We start from the raw sequence: 22,868 nt of genomic DNA on the forward strand, positions 1-22,868 counted from the left end.
TTTAAGATGTACAGTTTTATTAATTAGTAGCTTTAATAATAATGTTCCCGTGATCTTGATGTATTGGACTTTAATTAGCTTACATTCAATTAAATTTCCTTGTCTACATCCTCCTTTTTATTATGGTTTTGAATTTGTTACTAACCTGCTGAACATAAGAAACACTGAGTGAATTAGCAGGTGAGTATTAATATGGTTTGATTTTTTTTACTTGATTTTGGAAGCTAAGGTGTTATTATCTCTATTATATAAGGGAAGGGGGGAGCAATGGTGTCCTTTTTTGAAATGCCTATTTTGCCCCCTTTCCCTTTTTAACTTACAAAAGAAATGTCAAAATCAAAATCGATACCCAAAGAAAACTACCAAAAATTAATTTACAACACTCACTCACAAATCCTTCACAAATTACTTAAAAGAAGAAACTTTACAAATCACTATAACAATCACTCACAAGTCAGCTAAAATCATAAAAATTGCATAATTTACGTTATGCAAATCACTAAAATGAGAAAACTTTAAAAACTTAAAAATTCACTTACAAACTACAACCTATAAAAAAATTGACTTGAAATCAAAGTGTCCACTTTCTTAACAATATATGAAGTATTGTACTTAATTCAAAAATCAACTAAAAATTTATAATATTAGAAATCATAAATAAATTCAATAAAATTTCTATTTTGTTCATATAATTTAACTTTGAAGAGTAAAAAAAAAAAAAAAATGGTGAGAGACTTAAGTGACAGAAACTAAACCAATTAAATTTTGCAACTAAAAACAATTATATTTCGTATATCTAATGTTTAAGTTTTAACTCTTATGCCGAAGAAAATCGAGTTTATGTTTCGGAAAAAATTCAAGCACGCATCGCGTGCAAAAAATTCTAGTTAGAATAATATTGTCTCTAGTTTCCTTGTTTCAATGGGAGATAATGTTTCTCTGAGTAAGTCTGGACTTTGGTGTAGAGGAGAAGAGGGCAAAGGTACAATATGTGAATTGTTTATCGAATAATACCGTGTTGCATGAGGTAACTATATATGTCAAGATGTGCTCTATTCGATGATTTTGCTTCATTTTCTAGTATTCTTAGTTCATTTTCTTTCTTTTTTAAACAAATACTACTCCACGTAGTTACAACATCTACGCAACACCAAGAAAATAAACACAATGACATATACTACTATGAAGTTTAGTTTTCCTTTTATTCTCCTCAACAATGTATAATACTACTTTAGTAAACAACTAAACACCAAAAAAATATCAACGCAGTACGAGTTTGACTTGGGCCGAGTACTAGCCTAGCACTGCACAAGAGGCATGGTGGTGGACTATGGCTTATTCATGGATATTAATTTTAATTTCAATATGAGCACGATAATAAAGTTTAACTTGTGCACGGATCAACTATGTGCATCGATTTTGATGTCCAGTCGGGTACCCACTAAAGTTGAGAATTTTATTGTTTTAATATATCAATATTACTTACCAACGTTACCACATAAATATAATTTAGGGTTTGTCCTCTTCGGCATAAAACAGCTGAACTGAGCTGAACTGAACTGAATTGAACTGAGCTGAAGAACTGAAAATAAGCTGGGGAGAACAGGCCCTTAATCACCCATGAAAACCTAGTATTTGTTCAAAATCAAATGAAGAGTCGATGATATTAGGAGCTAGAGAATTCAATTTAGCAAGAGAGAAGGAAGAAACAAAAAAGATTGTTATTATTTACACATTACCTGATCCAATACCTTTATATTCCCATTATATTTCATAATCAAAGTTTAAAGTTTATAACTTAATTATTTTGACATACCAATATTACTTACCAACATTACCACATAAATATAATTTAATAACCAAGGGAAACCTACTATTTGTTCAAAATCAAAGAATAATCAATAAAGAGTGAACGATGTTAGGCTAGAGAATTCAATTTAGCAAGAGAAAAAAGAAGAAAAAAAGATTAATATTATTACGGCCTGTAGTGTCCTAAGATATTATTATACAAATTCTTTTTTTGTACTAATATGCAAAAGATTTAAAGTGATACTAATAGCCTTGTCGATATCTAAATTTTCAAATACCCAAGTCGGATATCAGATAGATATTTCATGATAATTTTACATATTCATCCACCTGAGTTGTTTGGTATACAGGAAATTAGGTAGGTAATAAAAATTCCATGATTTTCTAATTTTGATAGTTTTTTGGTTGATCGAAAGTGGGGGAAATGGGGGCAATGAAAATTCATGGGAATTTCAAATTTTCGCAAAATGTAGGAATTGATTTACCTAATACCCTCCCGTTGGTCACTCACAATACCTAGCTACATAAATTCCTATGAATTACAACTTCATTTGTGACTACCAAATAACTTAGACTAATTGCTAGGAATTTCATAAGAGAATTAATTCCCATTGCAGCCAAACAAGCACTCAGTTTAATGCGACATGAGATTCATTAACCTGATCCGACATAAGGCTAGTTGGCCCAATCCGGCGCAACTCTTTTAAAAGAAAACAAACTAAACTATAGGATATAAATCAATCACACTCTTCTGCTCGAGCAAAAATGGATTCAATTCAACAAAGTTTGTTGGAGTTAGTTGTTATTGAAGGTTGAATAAATCACCTTCCTTCTTCTCCCCTAGGGCGCCTACATTTTCTCTCTCTTCCTATATCTGCTCGAAATTACTAGCGCTTCGAGTACAAATTAATATGGGTCATCTCTTACAACATAGAAGTATCAAGAATGACTTTGATCGTGCAAAATCAGTTGGTTGACTTTGCAAACAAGTCAATGCACATCCAATAGTTTGGTATTGAACGCCACAGGAGTCTTAGTCGTCCATGGGGGTTATCGATTTTAATTTGATAAAACCTTGCTAACGTACTTTGTTGTAATCTAATTGGTTAAACTACAACGCCTAATAAATTCAGGCGAAAAGCATTAAATAGAACAAGATGCGCAATGATTAATCTATTAATTAGAGCCAGATATTCCCATTCACATCACAAACTTCTAGAATAAATTTTATAACACATATAAGGATAATTCAGGCTGGACAATTAAAGGAAAAACATAAAGATTATTACCTCCATTCACATCACAAATCATAATTGTTTTTCTGGCGCTGAAGTATGCACGTTTTTGCTTATGTAGCTTGTCCCATGATCATATTGTTAACTGCTCATTCCCTCATCTTTGCTTGACTTCCATCTCCTGAATACTTTAATTAATCTTGACCTTATGTTGACTTTCTTTCATGGACTTCACGATATGATCGGGCCTTTATATTTAAATAAATATTAAACCTTTTGAGGCCTAATACATTGTATCATAATAACGTTTATTCAACATCTAAAAATGGTTGTAATCGAGCTATAAGTATTTTACACATAAGTCATGACTCATGAGTTCAATAATTTTGAAAACGTATTCACAAATTACATAATTGGGAAAAGTTAAATATGACACGGTTACAAGTTAGTTTTGTAGTTTATATAATAATCCACATGAGATATGAAAACAAGGTTCTTTTTGTCTTTCAATTATCGGCAAATGGCACTTTTTTTTCCTACCAAGTATTCATATTTTTAAAAATTAAGTATAGTAGTGAATGAAAAATATTTAATTAGTAAAATATAATCATATATAATCTATATGTCATTATACTAAATAGAAAGGTACAAAAAATTGAAAGTAGCTTATGTTTATTATATGCAACATTTCCACGTATAAAATTTTGACCAAGTATTGATATTTTAAACATTTACTTGTATAAAAAAATCTTAAGTGGAACCGGTGTACACTAACTTGGTGTGCACCGGGTTGGTAATTGATATCAATTTGTGAGTTATACATAAATATAGTAAACTTATATACAATATAGTAGATTTTATTAACGGGAAACATAAAGTGAAATTACATGCAATATAATGGAGGAATTAATTAAAATGATTTAACATACAGGATGATCTAAGTTGCATAGTATATATCATGACACATGTTCCAACATATAGAATGATTTAGTTTCTGCATGATATAGTGAGTGTCTGAATGATATACCGAGTTTCTGCTTGATATAGTGGCCTGGGTGCCTGAATGATATAGGGAGTTTATTCATGATATAGTTTGTGTCTGAATAATGTAGTGAGTTTCTATATAATATAGTGTGTGATTGCCTGATATAGTGAGAATCTGCATGATATAGTGTGTGTCTACATGATTGCATGATATAGTGGGTTTCTGCATAACATAGTGAGTTTTTGCATAATCTAGTGATTTTTGCATGATATAGTGATTTTTGCATGATATAGTGAATTGTTCAGTAATAATACGTACTTTATTTTAACCTGGTGCACACTAATGTTGTAATGAACCGTATCTACATAAGTCAGATTGTTGCTTGTAACTAAAATTACGATACTCCCACCGTTTTTTTTTATGATCTTCCATAATTGTTTGATAAGGAAAAAAAAAATTAGGCAAGTCTTTATCTTCAATCTATATTTTCCAATTTGAAAATTATGTTTAAAAAGTTTAGAAAAATGGTAAAACTATAAAAGTTGACAAAACTAGAAATTAGCTTTGCAAAGTTCAAGAAAAATAAGAAAAAATAATTAAGCTCAATTTTTTTAAAAGGAGGTTCAATTCAAATATATGGTAGGGTTAAAGACTCGTAGATTTTGTTGCTGCACTTGTGAGATATTTGCGGAGTTGATTATCCTTCTCGAAAACGAAGATTTGAAGTGGTCTATAATTTACTGAGTACTCGGTATAATTCGCGCCATGATAGGGCTTAAGCTGGACTTGTTGCTGAAAAGAAAGGGTCGATAGGTACGTTTGAATAAATCATCCTTCTTCCTAGTGCTAGTACAAATTAATATGGATCTTTCTCTTTCAACATAGAAATATAACTTATAAGAGGGTGTATGATATAGAAAAATTTGATATAGGAAACAGATTTAAATAAGTTTTCTCAATTCTAATTGTTTGGTATTAGTGTTAAGTAACAAATACCGTTTCCGGCAAGAAATACAATCCCCCCATTTGTTATTACCCTTATCAAATCACTGGAAACAAATCACATTTCCTTTCTTAATCATAAAACTCTCAATTGTTTTCATTCCACTAGCATACCAGACAACCATTAAAGGTAGCAATAATTATTTTCAATTTCCTTATCCAAATCCTTTCCATTCCGCTTCCATTGATCATACCAAACACCACTAAGTATTTTAAAGATTTAGGTAGTGTTTTATTCTAACTTATATAAGAAATAATAAGTTCACATAAGTCATTTGCAAACATATGTTTTTAATAAGTTAAGAGAAGTTTAGATATATGAAATTAGTTCATTAAGTTTTAAAAATGTTTTTACAACTAAAAAAATTAGAAAATGATACATATGACAGGATTACGTATTAGTGTTATAGTTTAAACATAATCCTCCTGAGTCAAGAAATTAATTGAGGTGGATTTCGGATTCATTTCGTTCGCACCCTCGGTGCTGCAGATGTTTGACCCTCTTGATCATTTCGATCAAAGTTCCAATTGGTAATTTTTCGTTCAGGTTAATTTTTTTGTGGATCTAACTAGTTGATTCTGGTCCTCAATCGTATTTGGATGGCATTGATGATTCTAAGATGATGATTCTTGGGAGTACAATTAAGAGCGCTTTGGGAGTACTATTAGGATTACTCTATTGTGAGGGGGTTAATGTTGGAGGAATGATAAACCAATAATTTTCGCAAAGGAAAAGGACAAAGTTGAAAGACTGCCACACCCGCGTGAATATTTGAGGAATGCGACGAAGCTACAATATGTGTAATCCCCCATAACTTTAAAGGATTTTATGAATATATTTAAGTATTTATGTATTTATATTCAAACACAAATGAGTTTTAAAATGATTTGACTATTTAAAAAGGTTGACTATTTTAAAAGTCAAATGAAATTATTTTCATAATTTAATAATGTTGAAAATATTTTAATTAAGCATGCTTTGATAAAAGTTTTAAATACTAGTTATATTTAAAAAGAAGTCTAATGGAATTGAAAATCCTAAAAGGATAAAAACGAAAAAGAGTCATAGTGATGATTAACATCCCTAAATTAATTATCTCGTTCATCATCAATTTTCATTAAACTTTCTCTCTTTTCCTGAGCCCAAAAAGGGAAGCTTTATAAATACTCTATTACTCAATTATTTTATCCCACACGAAAGAATATTTTTTCTCTCTCCTCCTTCTCACCCACACGGCACTCCTCCTCTCTATTCTCTTCCACGATTTTCTTCTTCTTCTTCAAGTAACGTTTCTTCTTCAACACGAAACATCTCGAGTCTTCCAAAACCGCCGAGTTTGGTGTCGCCGTGCTGCTGTTGTGCTCCTCCCTTTTCGGCGCCTTCTTGGTTCCTTATTTTGTTGGTTGTTTTCTTTTCTTCTTTCCTAAGATTCCATTAAAGACTATATTTTTATTGTTGTTAATCAAGATTATTAGTTTTAATTACTATTTTAATAAGTAATTTCGATTCACCTATATTTTATATATAAGCATAAAAATTCAGATTTATTATTATGGTTAGATTGTGGTTTTAATCATGAAAATATGAATTTTTAGGGTTTTAAATTGCTAGAAAATCATAGTAGCATATTAGATACTATGAGATTTACTTAGAATATGATTTAAATATGTTAATATGTTTAAAGGAGGTTTATTAATTTTTAAAGTTGCTGTAATTTCGGAAAGGTTTTATTTATAGAGTTTTAAGAGTTTTTAATTACTAGTATAGTAGTACTATGCTAGGAATTAAAAATAATTCAAGTTTTGATATTAAAATCAACTTCTAAACGTATTTAAAGGGGGTTTTAAGTACTTTAGAGCTGCTATAAAATTTATTTAAGATTATTAATTTCGGCTATATTGATTTCTAGGCGGAGAATACTTCGTAGGGGACTTTTAGAGAGTTAAAAGTGGCCTACAGACTAGTTTACACGAGGTACGTACATAATTACGTGCTATGTGATTAGTATCATGTTTTAAGAGATTTTTAGTATCATGTATAGGAATTTATTATGTTCATATATATATGATTTCCAGTATTTGATTGTTACATGTTTTATGCCTGTGTGCAAGCATGTGAATTGAGATTTATTATGAGTACTGAATTGTATGTTTGTATGGAATATTTGATATAAGCATTAAAAGAAAGTTCATTTATTAATTCGCATGAGGAATTGATATACGTTATAGAGAATCGAATCATGATGTTCATGTATTCCTGGCAAGTATTATTTTTGTTATCTTATGAGGATTGTGGGCCTTATTTGGTAAGTTGGAGTTATGCCTATATAAAAGTAAGTTGGATTGTTGGCTAAGTTCAACAAATAAAATGGATTGGATTGAAGAAAGTAATTTGGATTGTAAGTTGTGATCACTTATTAAATCCTAAGATAAAAGAAGTTCATTTAATTTGTGATTATTTGATGATTTATGTGTTGCTCGTATGTGTGTGTCATACCAAGTAATAATTGGTAATTAACGTAAAGTGTGATGAGAATAGTTGTAGACTTTAGACTGGTGCACGTCTAGAGCTGGACATTATGAGTTGGGGTTATGGTGAGCGTATCATAACTTTTTCTAGGATGGATTGATCCCCATTCCTCTTTTAGTTCAAAGGTTCCTCGATATCGTAGGTCATTCGAGAATACGTAGTGGCTCACGTATCCCGTCTTCATAATGAAGGCTGGTTGGTATGACAACTCAGGGTCCAATAACTATTCCATTTAAAGTAATAAAAAGATGTTTAGAGTTTAGTTCAGTAAAAGTTGTCTGCAGAATGTTATATGATTATATGATTATTTATCCATGCACGTTATTATTAGTATCATGTTAGGAATACTTATGTTTTAGTATGGAATACTCAGCTTTGCTGATTACGTGCTTTGTTTGTGTGTGTGTGTGTGTGATCATGGCTTTGCCTTATTGATCCTGTGATGATCCTTTATGTTGAGCATATTCAGTATAGCATTGACATTACAGGTTCGCGGATGTGCATCATTGGGAATCTGGAATGGAGAGAATGTGTAATTAATATAGTTTATTTTCTGCATTGTTAGGAACATATTTTATTTAAGTTTGTTTGAGTTGTTTAAGTTGGTTTGTTTAAGTCCTAAACACTTGTTTATTTACTTATTGAGTTATAATAAAGTTAAAGTTTAGTTAATTTATTTCCGCTGCAAAATTCTGAATAAGCCGATACGTTATCACACTGGCGATAATACTTGGGTAATTCTCTACTTGTATATTATAAAATCATTTTTGAAAAGAGAGAATTTCGGGGTGTTACAGTACGCTGCAGTGATATTACCAACTCCTACTATCCATTTGAAAACCTATTGGTCCCCACTGTCATTTAAAGAATACGAAAATTGTCTTATGTGCAAAAAATCCTGTGAAAAAATACAAGGTGAAAAAAGAGTAGGTGAAATTTTGTGTGCAAGAAAAATATTCAAATTTTATGGTGTAAAAAGTGAAAAATGAGTAGGTGAAATTTTATGGACAAGAAAAATATTCAAATTTACTGTGTAAAAGGTGAAATTTCATGTGCAGGAAAAATATTCAAATTTACGGTGTAAAATTAGGAGTGAAAAATCCAAAAAAATCAAGAACAATCAAGAAAAATGAAGATTTGAAGGTGAGAAAGTGGAGTTGAAAGTGAAGGTGAAAAAATTTATCTATGGGATGTTCATGTTCTTGAAGATGAAAATATAAAGTTGTCGTGACTCAGTTGGAAGTATTTGATAAAAAAATTAGGTATTATTTATAATTTCGTTTTACAAATTGTTTATTTCGCAGTAAATTAGGTGATATGTTGTACTTTTGATGTAATTTTGTGATATAAAAAAAGTGTAAATTGGGAGTGAAAAATTACAAAAATGTGTGATTTTGTGATACCAATTGCGTTTAATTAGGTCATATAAATTTGTTTAAAGTAATTATATATATGGATTGGCAGTACTAGTTATGTAAATATATATATAATTGTTAATTGGCGAAGAATGGGGCAAGGACAGAGGAGGAAGAAAAAGGTAAGCCACTAGTGTATATAGTGAATAATTTAAAGGATTCCCATTATACACACTACGTGTGGTGGCATATATATTCTTTACTATCAAATTTGCAGCTACAAACCCACTATCCATGTATGCAAAGGTACTATTTCTGTAAACAAAAAGTTTATATAGTCAATTATTCATTGTGTTCCAGTTGTACATACCACTGTTGGCACTTGGCACTGCACTAATAGGGTATATAATTGGAATCCTGTTAATAAATTACTATACAAACATTTTGTCTTCCTGTATATAATTTCTGCTAACATGCATGGATAGTGGTTTTGTAGCTCCTAACATGCAACTGAAGAATATATAATATAGAAGCCACGTGTGGTGGCATATATATTATGTACTTGCAATTTCGTAGCTACAAAACCATTGTCCACGTACGTATGTAACGCATATTATTTGTTCAATCACAACAATACCTCAGAATTACATGTGGAAAAGGTGGACTAGATTTCCAAAGCGCGAATTGTGGAAAAGAGAAATCTCTGAAGTAGTTATGAACAATGTAACCCCATGGCGATATAAAATCGAAAGAAAGTTTACAATCTCATTCTCAAAAGTCAAGATAATGAAGATGCAAGAAAGAAACTGCAAGAAGTCTACAAGACTACTGCTGCAAGTATAACGAAAGTCTTAACTACGAAACTAATTATAGAAGAACGATGCTCATCAAGTACAACTACATTAGTTATTTTAGACTCCGATGGTGCAAAAACAAATTAAAGGGAAGAAGTGTAAGGAAGAAAAAGTATTTTTAAGAAGACTAAAAAAAATTCCAAGAAACAAACTGAAATTGATACAATTACTCCAAATGCTAGGTTTTTTTAAGTTTTTTTTAGGTTCTCTTTTGTATGTCACATTTTAGATTAATAAAAAAAATTATTTCTTCATTTATATTGAAAACTAACTAATGCTTAATAGATCTTAACTAATCGTAGAACAACACTAACTAATATACTTGATATGTTAACCTCAAAATAATGTAAGTCTACATATAGATTACCTGCAGATCCAAACTATTGTTCTAAAACACTTAACTAATTTGCCAAACATACTAACTGATTAGCCAAAAATATTATTGTTAGAAATTTGTGAGACGCGGTTCGTTTTTTAAAAACATATCTCTTGGATTTTATAATGGTAATGTATTGACACGCGCGTAACCATCCCAAGTTTATGGTCCTTCATATGATCGTTTACTAAACAATAATAGTAATTTAGTAGAACATACTAGTAATCATCCCAAATAGTTTATTAGAACGTACTAATGATAATCCCAAGTTTGTGGTCCTTCCTTTATATGATTGTCTACTAAACAATAATATTACTTTAGTAGAACATACAAATAATCATCCCAATATGATTTATTATAACGTACTAATGATAATCTCAAGTTTGTGGTCCTTCCTTTATATGATCGTCTACTAAACAACTATATTAATTTAGTAAAACATACAAATAATCATCCCAATATAATTTATTATAACGTACTGATGAGCATCTCAAGTTTTTGGTATTTATTGTTTTCGTATCATATATCTTGCACAAGGTGTGATCCTGTATAATTTTTTAACTCCCCACATACGTCCAATATATATATATATATATAGTCCTTACATGAGAAATGAGAATGAATCTCAACCACACGATTGGATTAGAGTTACAACACTTGTTCATTAGAGTTATATCCCCCTAAAAATATTTGAGCCAAAAAAAAATTGAATTTTTTTTATAATATTCTTTTTTTGGAGTTACATCACTTTTTCATTAGATTTACATCACTTATTCATAAGAGTTATAACGCGTAAAATTCATTCTCATTTCATATATATACAATAATTGCACATATAACCACTGTTCGTGTATATAATTTTCATGGCTATTGATTTCAATTTTTATATTCTACAAATGATTTTCATGACTATTATATTCAACTATTATATTTTACAAATGCTTTTTGTTTGTTAATCAAAGATTCAAAGCTCGTTTGTTGTAACAACTAGATTGCCACACCCTTGCCGAAATCAACAATAAGTTTGTAAGTTCCAGAATAAATATTGCATAATAAGTTCAAAAAAGATAAAACTAAAGTCTTAATAAGGTCTAGAGATAGATTCAGTTAAATTAAGAGAAGTTCAAATAAGGTCTAATAAAGAACTAATAAGGTTTAATAAATTCAGATTAATTCAGTTCAGCAATAAAAAAGTTTATTTGATACTTCTACAAAATTTTATAAAATTTTCGCTACTTCTACACTAATTCACTTAGTATCCTTTACTTGTATACTAGTTCGATGTGAATTTTTTTTTCTTTTTTTGATAGAATTCCTCCCATGGTTAAATTAGCTAAAATCGTAATCTTTTTTATTTAGAAATTAGAATAGTTCTTTTTATCTCTTATTATTAGCATTCATTTTGGGATTTTTTTTTACTAGGATTTTGGGATGTTAATTATATCGTACAATGTCATTTACAGACTTAATTATAACGAGGTCCTGTTCTTTTGACTGAACTGGGTTGAACTTAACTAAAATCGAATGAAAATTGTGAGAGAAAACTGAACTGAACATAACTGAAAATAAATCCAAAAGAACAGGGCCTCAGTGTAGTTTGAGGTGCATAAAATAAAGAAAAAGGGGAACAAAAGTTCCTTTGTATACAAATCACTAAAATACAAAGAGCATATATAAACTCCTATCATATAATGAAAAAGAAATTGATAAATATGGAAGAATGAAATTATTTTTATTTGCTTATGGCTAAAACAGTGGCATAAAAGGATGGAGATAAGTACTGCTTAAAAGGGGGAAAAAGTAGAGCTTATAATCGGGTCGGGTCGGGTTTGTGTCAACTCGATCACACTACAAGATATATAGCCTATGGCAGTGACTGAAAAGTGTTGCCACAATCTAATAAAAAGTGTTTGACTTCTTAACCCAACCCCAACTCATTTAATAAATGTGTCGTGTCGACCAGTGTATGAAACAAGTCAACGCCCTTGACCCACACCTGCTAATAACAAGTTGATTTAGGTCGTATTGGCGAGTTGTGTCGGATTTTGCACGTTAAAGTTGAGAATTGAATTGATTGAGTTGTTTCATGTCTTGTCACCCGCTTAATACTTTAATGGGTCAAACCCCTTAGCTATAACAGACCCGTTTAGAATACGTGTTGTGTCGACGTGTGTACTAAGCAGGTCAACCCCCTCGACCCAATAATGGGTCGATTTCATGCCCGGTTGGCAATCATATCAACTTTTACACCTCTAGAAAAAAGATGTAAATAAGTAATTTAAAATTTATAGTATTGAGTAGAATAGCTAGATGACAATTATATTTAATCATACTCCCTCTGTTGTTTTTTTTTTTTTATCTTTCTCACTTGGAATTTTGGCACTATTCATACTTAGAAAAAAACTTCTCAATTTTTTTCAATTTATAAGAAAAAAATATAGTCATGTGGGGTCTTGTTTGATTCGTCTCAATTAGTACATTATTAATATTCAATCGTTATAATTTTTACAAATATATAATCAAAGATATTTAAGTTTAAAGAGGTGTATCGGAAGACACACACAGAAAAATGAGAATGATAAAAAAAAAACAGAGGGAGTATTGCATGATAATTTCAAAAAAAGTTAAAACTAAATTTTTTTCATGCTGGAAGATCTTGTTATCAAATGCACGTTTACTCTTTAATTAGTCAAAGTGGCGAGATGTAGGAAAAAAATTATTTATTTTGGAACTTACAAACTTAATTGAGGCACATTAAAAGAAGGAAAAATTTGTAGAATTTTTAGAAAAGAAACTTGGAGAAAATTAGAAAGATAAAAAAAAATCCTTTTTTTTTCCTCCCAAGAAACCCTCCCAAGGCGTATGATAAGGTGACTCGCTATTGTGCGCCCGGTGGTTAAATGGGCCGGAAAAAGAAAAACTCCGGTGCTAGTGAGCTGGTAACGGGATCAGGAAGTCATGAGAAAGCTTTTTCAAGTTCTCAAAAGCAAGTGGTTGGAGCGGAATATACAGATGGCAATGGAACAGTAACACGGAATGAAGAGGTGGAGGTTGGGGTGTCTGAAGCTCCGATTCCGATAGTCGACGGGTCGGAGGTCAATATTTCATTAGCAGATGAAGCTCGAAATACCTGGAAGGGTTTCACACAGAGTAAGATCTCTGATAAAGGTATGAACCTTAGCTTTATTGCGCCAATGGTAGTAAATGGGGAGTCTGTAGCTCAACTTGATAAGAATGATATTGAGAATATGAGTGAACAATGGGGAAATGCTTTGATTGTATATGTTATTGGTCAATCCCCTAGCTTGATGGCCATAACTAATTACTGTAAAACGCAATGGGCTCCTAAAAGTGAGTTCAAAGTGTTTAAACATGATGAAGGATACTATGTGATTAAACTGGAAGCAAGGGAGGATAGGGATGCAATATTATACTCTGGACCACATTTGTTTTTTGGGAAAGCCATGATTGTGAAGCAATGGACAGTAAACTTTAATTTTCATAGTGAAGTGTTAATGGTTATTCCTATTTGGATTAAACTGCCTAATCTTCCTCTTAACTGCTGGAGCCCAAAATCGCTGAGTAGAATAGGTAGTGCTGTTGGGGTGCCTATCTATGCTGACGAATGTACAACAAAGCAATTGAGGATATCATTTGCTCGTATACTGGTGGAAATGGATGTCACTGTTGAGGTGCCTAAGGAAATAACTATTGCTGAGGGGGTCACCTTTAAGCAAAAGATTGTGTATGACTGGCTACCTCAATTCTGTCAAAAATGTCAGAAGGTGGGGCACTCTTGTGAGAGAAAGACTGGTAATAGTATGGTGAATAAGAAGGTAACACAGAGATGGGTGGAAAAAACTAATATTCAACAGAAGGAAACTGGTGAGATTGAGACTAATGGAAGGCCTCCTGAGGAAAATGCTTCAAAGGAGGGTATTGGGGAAGATAGGAATGCATTGTCAGTAGCAAGCATTCCTGCACATGACAATGTGACTCCAGTAGCTACACCAATTGCTCATACACAGAGGCAGGATCCAGGGGAGGAAGGAGCATGGAAAGTAGTCACCAGGAAATCTAAGGATAAAGGGAAGCAGGTGGCTTTCCAGCAGGCTAGGGCAGCAGTGACTTATGAGCTATCAGAGACTGGAATCTCAGCTGGAGCTGGGGGTGCTAAGGGACCAATCCCTTATTTGTCATGATGATTTGCACTTCATGGAATGTTAGAGGGATTAATGATCCCTTCAAGATAAAAGAGGTTAAGGCTTTTTTATCTTCTAATAAGGTGAATGTGTGTAGTCTATTAGAAACAAGGGTTAGGTGTCATAATGTGGATAAAGTTCAGAGGAAGTTTGGGAAAGATTGGTCATGCTTCTATAACTATATTCACTCTCCTAGGGGGAGAATATGGATTGGTTGGCAACATAATACTGTGACCATGCAACTTCTTCATGTACATGAGCAGTTCATGGTATGCAATGTGAATAGTGGGAGACACAAGTTCAATCTGATTGTGGTTTATGGATTACATTCTGTTGTAGACAGAAGCTAAGAGCACTATGGAATGGAGTCCAAGGACATGTCACAGGGCAGATTCCTATAATGGCAATTGGGGATTTTAATGTTGTTAACCATTCAGATGATAGAAAGAATGGAGCCTTGGTTACTGAGGCAGAGACAATTGATTTTGAAGAATTCCTGCTCAATACCAGCTTAATTGAAGCTAGAAGTACATGAATGTTCTATTCTTGGTAAAATAGTAGCATTGGGGAAGATAGAATTGTGAGTAGAATTGACAAGGCCTTTGTTAATCAAATGTGGCTGGGGGTTTATGCTGAGGTGTTTGTGAATTATCTTGCTCCTGGGGTATCAGACCACTCTCCCTTTCTCTTTGATATGGATGCTGAATGTAAAGAAGGTGGAAGGCCATTCAGGTTCCTAAATGTGATGGCAGACCATGTTGATTTTCAGAAGGTGGTGAAGGAAGCTTGGGTTTCTGTAGGAGGTAACCATAAACTACAGAATGTGTGGAATAAAATAAAGGCTGTTAAGAATAGATTGAAGCAACTGCACAAACAACAATATGGGAAAGCTCATGACAAGGTGAAGGAATTGAGGAGTCAATTGGAGGACATTCACAAACAGGATGACTTTGGTTGAATAGTGCTGCACAGATGCAAGAGAAGGATCTCATTAATGACCTAAGGCACTGGTCTCAGATTGAAGACAAAATTCTGTGGCAGAAGTCTCGGATTAACTGGCTGAAGCTGGGGGATGCCAGTACCAAATTCTTCTTTACAGCTACCAAAGCTTGGCATACCAAAAACAGAATCCAGATGCTCATTGATGATTCTAGGAACTCCATCACTGATACACAAGAGATTAGTGAGGAGATCCTGAAGTTTTATAAGATGTTGCTTGGTACAAAGGCTAGTACTATTCCTAGTATTGATATCAATGTTGTTAGACAGGGAAAAGGGTTATCTGCTCAGGCAGGGGCCTGTTTGATCAGGGAGATAACTACAGAGGAAATTGAAAATGCTCTGCAGGGAATTGGTGATGATAAAGCTCCAGGGTTAGATGGTATGAATGCTGTATTTTTCAAAAAAAGCTGGAGTATAATAAAACATGATGTGTATGAGGCAGTTCGGGAATTCTTCACTAGGTCTTTTATGCATCCTCCCATGAACCGTACTGCAGTTACCTTGATTCCCAAGGTTGCTAATGCTTGTAAAGGGAAAGACTTTAGACCTATTGCCTGTTGCTCAGTCTTGTATAAGATTGTTTCAAAAATCTTAACTAATAGATTGCAAGCTGTGATAGGTGAAGTTGTGAGTGAAGCTCAATCCGGATTTATTCCAGGGAGGCATATTGCTGATAACATCCTATTAGCTACAGAGTTAATTAAAGGATACTCCAGAGCACATACGTCTCCTAGATGTTGCATGAAAATTGACATCAGGAAAGCTTATGATTCTGTAGAGTAGGATTATCTTGAAAAGTTGATGCAGGAGTTGGGCTTCCCTGGGCAGTTTATTGGATGGATTATGGAATGTGTGAGATCTGTATCCTATTCTATACTCATAAATGGAGTACCATCAAGGCCTTTTAGAGCAAAAAAAGGTCTAAGGCAAGGGGACCCTCTCTCCCCTTTCCTTTTTGCTTTGAGCATGGAATACCTTAGTAGATGTTTGGAGGATTTGCACAAGGATCCTAATTTTAATTATCATCCTAAGTGTGAAAAACTCAAGCTTACTCACCTTATGTTTGCGGATGATTTATTAATGTTTTGTAGGGCTGATGTAAGTTCAATTGACCTGATGTTCAAGGCATTTTCAAAGTTCTCTGAAGCTTCTGGACTTGCTGCCACTAGTAGAAAAAAGGCTACTTGCTGCGGTTAAAAAGTGCCCTATTGCTGCGGAATAGGGCGCGCAGCAATTAAGGGCGCAGCAGCAATATAGGTATATTATATTGCTGCTGGCGGTTTTAAAACGCAACAATAAAAGGTAATATTGCTGCGGTTTTAAAGACCAAACCGCAGCAATATTATTATTTTATATCAGAAAAAAATCAGTATATTGCTGCGGTTTTTAAGCCAAAACCGCAACAATATGTCCAGTACAGGAATTTTTTTTTTTTTTTTTTTTTTTGCATTTGTCAATTAAATTTGAAATATTAGAACAAACAACCAACCCATTCACCATCCACTCAATTCGCAAACAAACTAAAAATAAAATGACATGAATCTCATTAATATATAAAAATAAAAAATCTAATTACATTAATATTACAAAAGAATAATATGTAAAATGAAAAACCAACTGAAAAAACAATCTAAAAAACAATAAATTAACAGATCTAAAAAAAAAGATCTTAAATGAAAATATAAACTGACAGATCTAAAAAAAAAAACGAAAAATGAAAAAGCAAAAAAAAAAATCTACAAAGAGGCCGATAAACAATCTTAAAAACAATAAACTAACAGATCTAAAAAAAAAAACGATCTAAATGGAAAAATAAACTGACAGATCTTAAAAAAGAAAATGAAAAAGCAAAAAAAAAAATCAAAACGATCTTAAACTAAAAAATAAACTAACAGATCTAAAAAAAGGAAAAATGAAAAAGCAAAACAAAAAAATCTACAAGGAGGCGCGGATGAGATGACGACGAGAAATGAGCGAGTCCGTTGCGTTGCTGCGAATTTCGCTTGCTTCGCCATCTTGAAACGACGACGAGATGACGAGATGAGCGAGTCGAGGAGATGAGCGAGACGACGAGGCGACGTTGCTGCGCTATCGCCACTGAGACGACGACGAGACGTTGCGACGATGCTTTGTTGTTCGGTGTTGGATTCTCGAGATGGGCCACCGAGACGCGATGCCGACGAGGTGAGAGGTGAGGTGAGAGGTGAGAGAAAACGGCTGAGAGAGGCTGAGAGGAGAGAGAAAACGGATGAGAGGAGAGAGCATTTGAGGAGAGAGAGGATGAGAGGGGCGCGGATGAGATAAGTGTGAAAAAAAAAACCCTACTTAACATAGACGCGTAACACGCTGGCCATGTCTTATATATATTTTTTTAATAATTTTTAATGATATTGCTGCGGTTTTATAAAGAACCAGCAATATATAAAATATTATTTTAACATCATTTTATAATATTTAATTGGCGGTTTCCCGCTCAAAACCGCAGCAATATTAGTCTCTTCAGGCCCCACATTCTTTTCAAAATGTATCCGTTGAACAATATTGCTGCGGTTTTGGGCGGGAACCGCAGCAATATTGTTAATTTCCATTTTTTTCTTTTTTTTTTGCGTGTAATATTGCTGCGTTTAGGTAAAACCGCAGCAATATCACCGCAGCAAATAGCATTTATTCTACTAGTGTGCTAGCATTGAAAAAAGTAATCTGTTTGTGAGTGGGGTGAACACAGAGGTAACTCAAGAGCTGGTGGGAATAGTGCACATGTCATTGGGGGAGCTCCCATTTAAATATCTAGGGGTTCCATTATCTTCTAAGAAGCTAACATATGCTGAAAGCAAGCCCTTGGTAGAAAAGATCACCCAAAGAGCTCAAACCTGGATGGCTCAAATCTTTTCTTATGCAGGGAGGTTGCAACTAGTGAAGACAGTGTTGAGTAGTATGCAAAACTACTGGGCACATATTTCCCCTTTGTCAAAGAAGATTATCAGAGTTGTTGAGAGTGTGTGTAGAAGATTCCTGTGGACAGGGAAAACTGGAGAGTCTAAGAAAGCTCCAATTGCTTGGGATATGCTGCAGAAACCAAAGAAAGCAGGGGGGTGGAACATCATAAATATGGAGACTTGGAACAAAGCTGCTATGCTCAAGTTGTTATGGGCAATTGCCTTCAAAACAGACAAGCTTTGGGTTAAATGGGTGCACTCATATTACATCAAGAGATCTTCCTATGATACGGTGAGAATTGGCACTCAGTGGTCTTGGATTATGAAGAAGATCATTGGAACTAGGGAGTGGTTACAGAATATAGGTGGATGGCAAGCTGTGTGTAATACAGATAAATTTTCTATAAAGAAAACTTATAAGATTCTTGTGGGAGAGTTTGATAGGGTTCCTTGGAGAAGAGTAATTTGCAACAATGAAGCTGCTCCAAAAAGTAAATTTATATTATGGCTTGGTTTGCATAACAGGTTGGCCACTACTGACAGGCTAAGCTCTTAGGGCATAGACTGTAATACTATATGTAGTATTTGCAGGAGAGAAGATGAATCAGTGCAGCACCTCTTTTTCATGTGTGACTATGCAAAGGAGGTGTGGCAAGGTGTGTGTAATCTGTTGAGGATTACAAGTGTGAACAGCAGCTTACAGAGTATTCTGGAAACAGCTAAAAGGAAAACAAGGCAGAAGCATGGGAAATTGTTTGTTATGGCAGTAACGGAATGTTTTTATGCAGTTTGGAGGCAAAGGAACAACCAAGTTTTCAATCACCAGCTTCAGTCAACAGCTATGGTAATCAGAGATGTTTTGTTTAAGATAGTTGTTAGATGTACTGAGGAGGACAGACTTAGGATGATTGTTTAGCCTATTTGGGTAGTTGTATGTGGCTATGCTAGCTAGTGTGGTTAGCTTTTGTAATCACCTTTCTTTTTGGTAATATATATATCTTCATTTGCCAAAAAAAAAATTAGAAAGATAAATTTTTTTATATATTTTTCATGCATTAAATAACTAAATAAAACAATCTTTAAATAGGCATACAAAACACTACTAATAACATGCCCACTACTTAACCCACTACTTTTATCCCACTAAATAGACCATTATGTAGACCACTACTTGTCAGCCCACTAATTAATTATTAGCAACTATTCCTAACTATTAGGAAACTTATTTGACTAGTTTTGGAGCATAATACAACAAAATTGATAGGAATAATTCCACTTTTGAACAATCTTTTAAAAACAGTCACGGGTTCAATAAATCTCAACTTTTGCCTTATCTTGGACCTTCACCTGTTGGTAACCTACAATTGCAAGTGAATGAGTGATGTGGCAACGAACGTTACTCACTTGTTTTATTTACGCATATTATATTCCAGTTTCCAATGCAATCCCCCATTTTTCCTCAACCCCCTTTCTTCTCCATTTTTTCTCTTTCACTTCTTGTTATGGCTAGGGTATCTTGAGCACAAACACAAACCTCAGGGGTATCTGAGGAATTCCCCAAATGTGGAAGGTAATTTGGGAATTACGCCAAACCTCAGGGGTACCTGAGGAATTTTCCCAAAAAAAACCCTAACCCCCTCACCCCACCGTAAACCCCCTCTCTCTCCTCCCCCCACCCACTGCCACGCCACTCTCTCCTCCCCCCACCCTAGCCACCCTCTGCGCAACCTGAGCCACCTCTTTCCTCACCACCAGGTCCACCGCCACCCTCACCCCCACCCCATCTTTGCCCCCTCTCTTCTTCTACTTGACCCACAACCTAACCCCAGAGAGTTCCTCCCCGCGCGGCGCTGCAACCACCTGTTTCAAGGCTTCCTGATGGTTTTTCGGGGTGGGGGAGGTGGGGTTGGAGTCGAGGATGGAGGGGGTGGGGTTAGGGGATGGTTGTTATTATGTGAGTCGGGGATGTCGAGGAGAGAGAAAGAGGGATGGGGTGGTTGTGGTTGGGGATGGGGAGGGATGGGGGTGGCAGTGGCTAGGGAAGGGGGATTGTCGTGGCTGGGGAAGGGGAGGGAGGGGGGTGGCAGTGGCTGGGGAAGGGGGGGGGGGAGGGGGTGGCGTGGCTGGGGAAGAGGAGGGGGTGGCGTGGCTGGGAAAGGGGAGGGAGGGGGTGGGTTTAGTTTAGGTTTTTTATTAAAGTTTATTTAATATTATTAATTAGAATTAAGTTTGTTAATGGGTTTTAATTAAAAAATTACCATTTCTTCAAGTCACCGGTCAACTTGACCTACCAAAAGTTAATTGGGTATAAAGGTTGTCTTATTATGGAATAATCAAAAGGTTGCTCTATTATTTGCGAATGGCCAAAAGGTTGCATTATTAAAATAAAAAAATCCTAATAATGATGATAATAATAATAATAATAATAATAATAATAATAATAATAATAATAATAATAATAAGAGTAATTAGTAAAATAAATTATACCAACATAATAATAATATTTAACAAAATGGTTATAAAAGAATGGAGCTGAACTGAACTGAACTGAACTGAACTGAACTGAACTGATTGAAGCTGGACTGGACTGAACTGAACTGAAAATAAGATGGGGAGAACAGGCCTAAGAATAATGAGTTTTACTAGGGGAAGCCTTGATGGGGGCACTTTAGTCATTTAATTCACCGTTAATTATAAGCTATAGGTAGAAATGAGCAATAATAAAGCATGAGAGGATGCCAAATCAATGGCCACAAATCCACAATCAATGGCCACAAATCCACAATGGCAATAATAAAGCACTTTACTAGGGGAAGCCTTGATGGGGGCACTTTACTCTTTTCTTTCTTGATTCCTTGTTATTAGAGTTGCTCCTAATTATCTGGGAGGCCAAATCAATGGCCACAAATCCACAATGGAGATGAAGTAGACCAAACTAGGTAGACCTCTTATATGATTGAGTCGTAGTAGGCCTCCTCATTTATTTCTTTCCCTTACTCATGTCACTCTCTAAACCACAACAACAAAACAGAAATGTCCATATCCTCAACACAAAATTACAAAAATAAAAACAATAAACTTATGAGTATGACTAAACAACAAATATATAGTTAGCAAATAAAAAGGAGAGGTGATAGTTCAATGGAATACCACCCGGATTACAGCCTAGGATCCGAATACTCATCCTAACAATATATTGGGTATTTACTTCTAGATTATTTTGCCTTGTACCAAACCTCTAATCTAGTGTGTCCTGCACGCTAGTAGCATAACATGGGTTGGTATTCAAACCAATTATCTTTCCTATTAAAAAAATATATAGTTATCAACTAAAAGGAAAAAAAATAGAATGAGGCGCACTCAACACATTAGTGGAATTATATAAATGCCTCCTCTTCACAAATGATGTGTCATTTACTCACTCGTTTTTTTTAACTATTATATTGTATTTTGCTAAAGATTTTAGGCAATGTCACTTTCAAACTTTTTAGAGATTACTTTTAACTCATTTAATATGAAATAGATGATAAAGTGGAAAAATAGTACTTTTGATGGAAAAAGTAAACAACAAAACCAACATAATATTGTTACTTTTTGGTAGGTCAAGCACTTCAAATAAGAAAATTTTAAACAAGGTAGCAATGAAAAACAAACAACCAACCATTTAAGGAAAATGTAGCAATATAAAAATGGGAAGAGAGTAAAGATTTGTTCTTTTGGACTGATTTAACGAGCTTTCAATTCAGTGCAGTTCAGACAAATTCAGTTCAGGAAAATTCAGTTCAGTTCAGTCAGTTTCCTATCACATTCCCTTCATTCTAGTTTAGTTCAGACAAATTGAATTTAGCTCGATTCAGTTTAGAAAAATTCAACCCAGTTCAGATAAGCTCAATTCAATTCATTCGGTTCAAAAGAAAATAGCTTAATAATTTCTTAATTGGTTATGGCTAGACCTGTTCAATGAGTCGAGTCCCTAAAAAATCCCTTGACCCGACCCTTATTATAGGGTCATGACCCGACCCAATTAAAATAGAGTTGGGTCGTATAGGTTCTGACCCTAATAAGACATTAGCGGGCCGAGTCGGGTCAAAAAAGGGTTACATGAGTTTTTGCAGGGTCTAACTTATCATACTCATTTTGTCTAAAAACCCTAAATTCTCTTTCTCCTCTCTTCTCTCTCCTCTCTTTTTCTTTTAAACACGACTGTTAATTGCAACGACCCATAGCTGACAAAAATTCTCCCTGAAAACCAAAAGATGCAAACTAGATCCACATGCTTTAATCTATAGGGTTGTCAATGTTTAAATTTGAGAGATTATTCAAAATTTTAGTCCCATAATTGTTAGGACACATGTCACTATCTCATCCAACTAGCAAGGACTATATACTTCCTTACTTCAAACGTAACTTTTTATCAACATGCAGTCAGATCTGCAGCTTGTATACGTAAGAATTTTCACTTGAAGACTATACGAAGGTATTGTAAAGCATGGTAAGTAGTTACAGATTCAATGATAAACCCCCATCCCTATCGGCAAAAGAATAAACCCCCTTTGTTTGCTAAGCATTCTTTTAATCCATT

General features: G+C 34.0%; 1 protein-coding gene across 1 annotated transcript; it reads left to right on the forward strand.

Moving 5' to 3' along the window:
• Window positions 1-13,046: 13,046 nt before the first annotated feature.
• LOC125497704 (uncharacterized) lies at window positions 13,047-14,348 on the forward strand. Its single transcript, XM_048645365.1, has one exon. It carries the CDS (start codon window positions 13,047-13,049, stop codon window positions 14,346-14,348), a length of 1,302 nt encoding a protein of 433 aa, XP_048501322.1.
• Window positions 14,349-22,868: the final 8,520 nt, after the last annotated feature.

This window comes from Beta vulgaris, chromosome 5, assembly GCF_026745355.1.
Source record: "Beta vulgaris subsp. vulgaris cultivar EL10 chromosome 5, EL10.2, whole genome shotgun sequence".
NCBI classification, from domain to species: Eukaryota; Viridiplantae; Streptophyta; class Magnoliopsida; order Caryophyllales; family Amaranthaceae; genus Beta; species Beta vulgaris.

Excerpts from the sequence above, each read along its gene's own strand:
- LOC125497704 (XM_048645365.1), top strand. The coding sequence starts at position 13,047 with ATGGGCCGGAAAAAGAAAAACTCCGGTGCTAGTGAGCTGGTAACGGGA.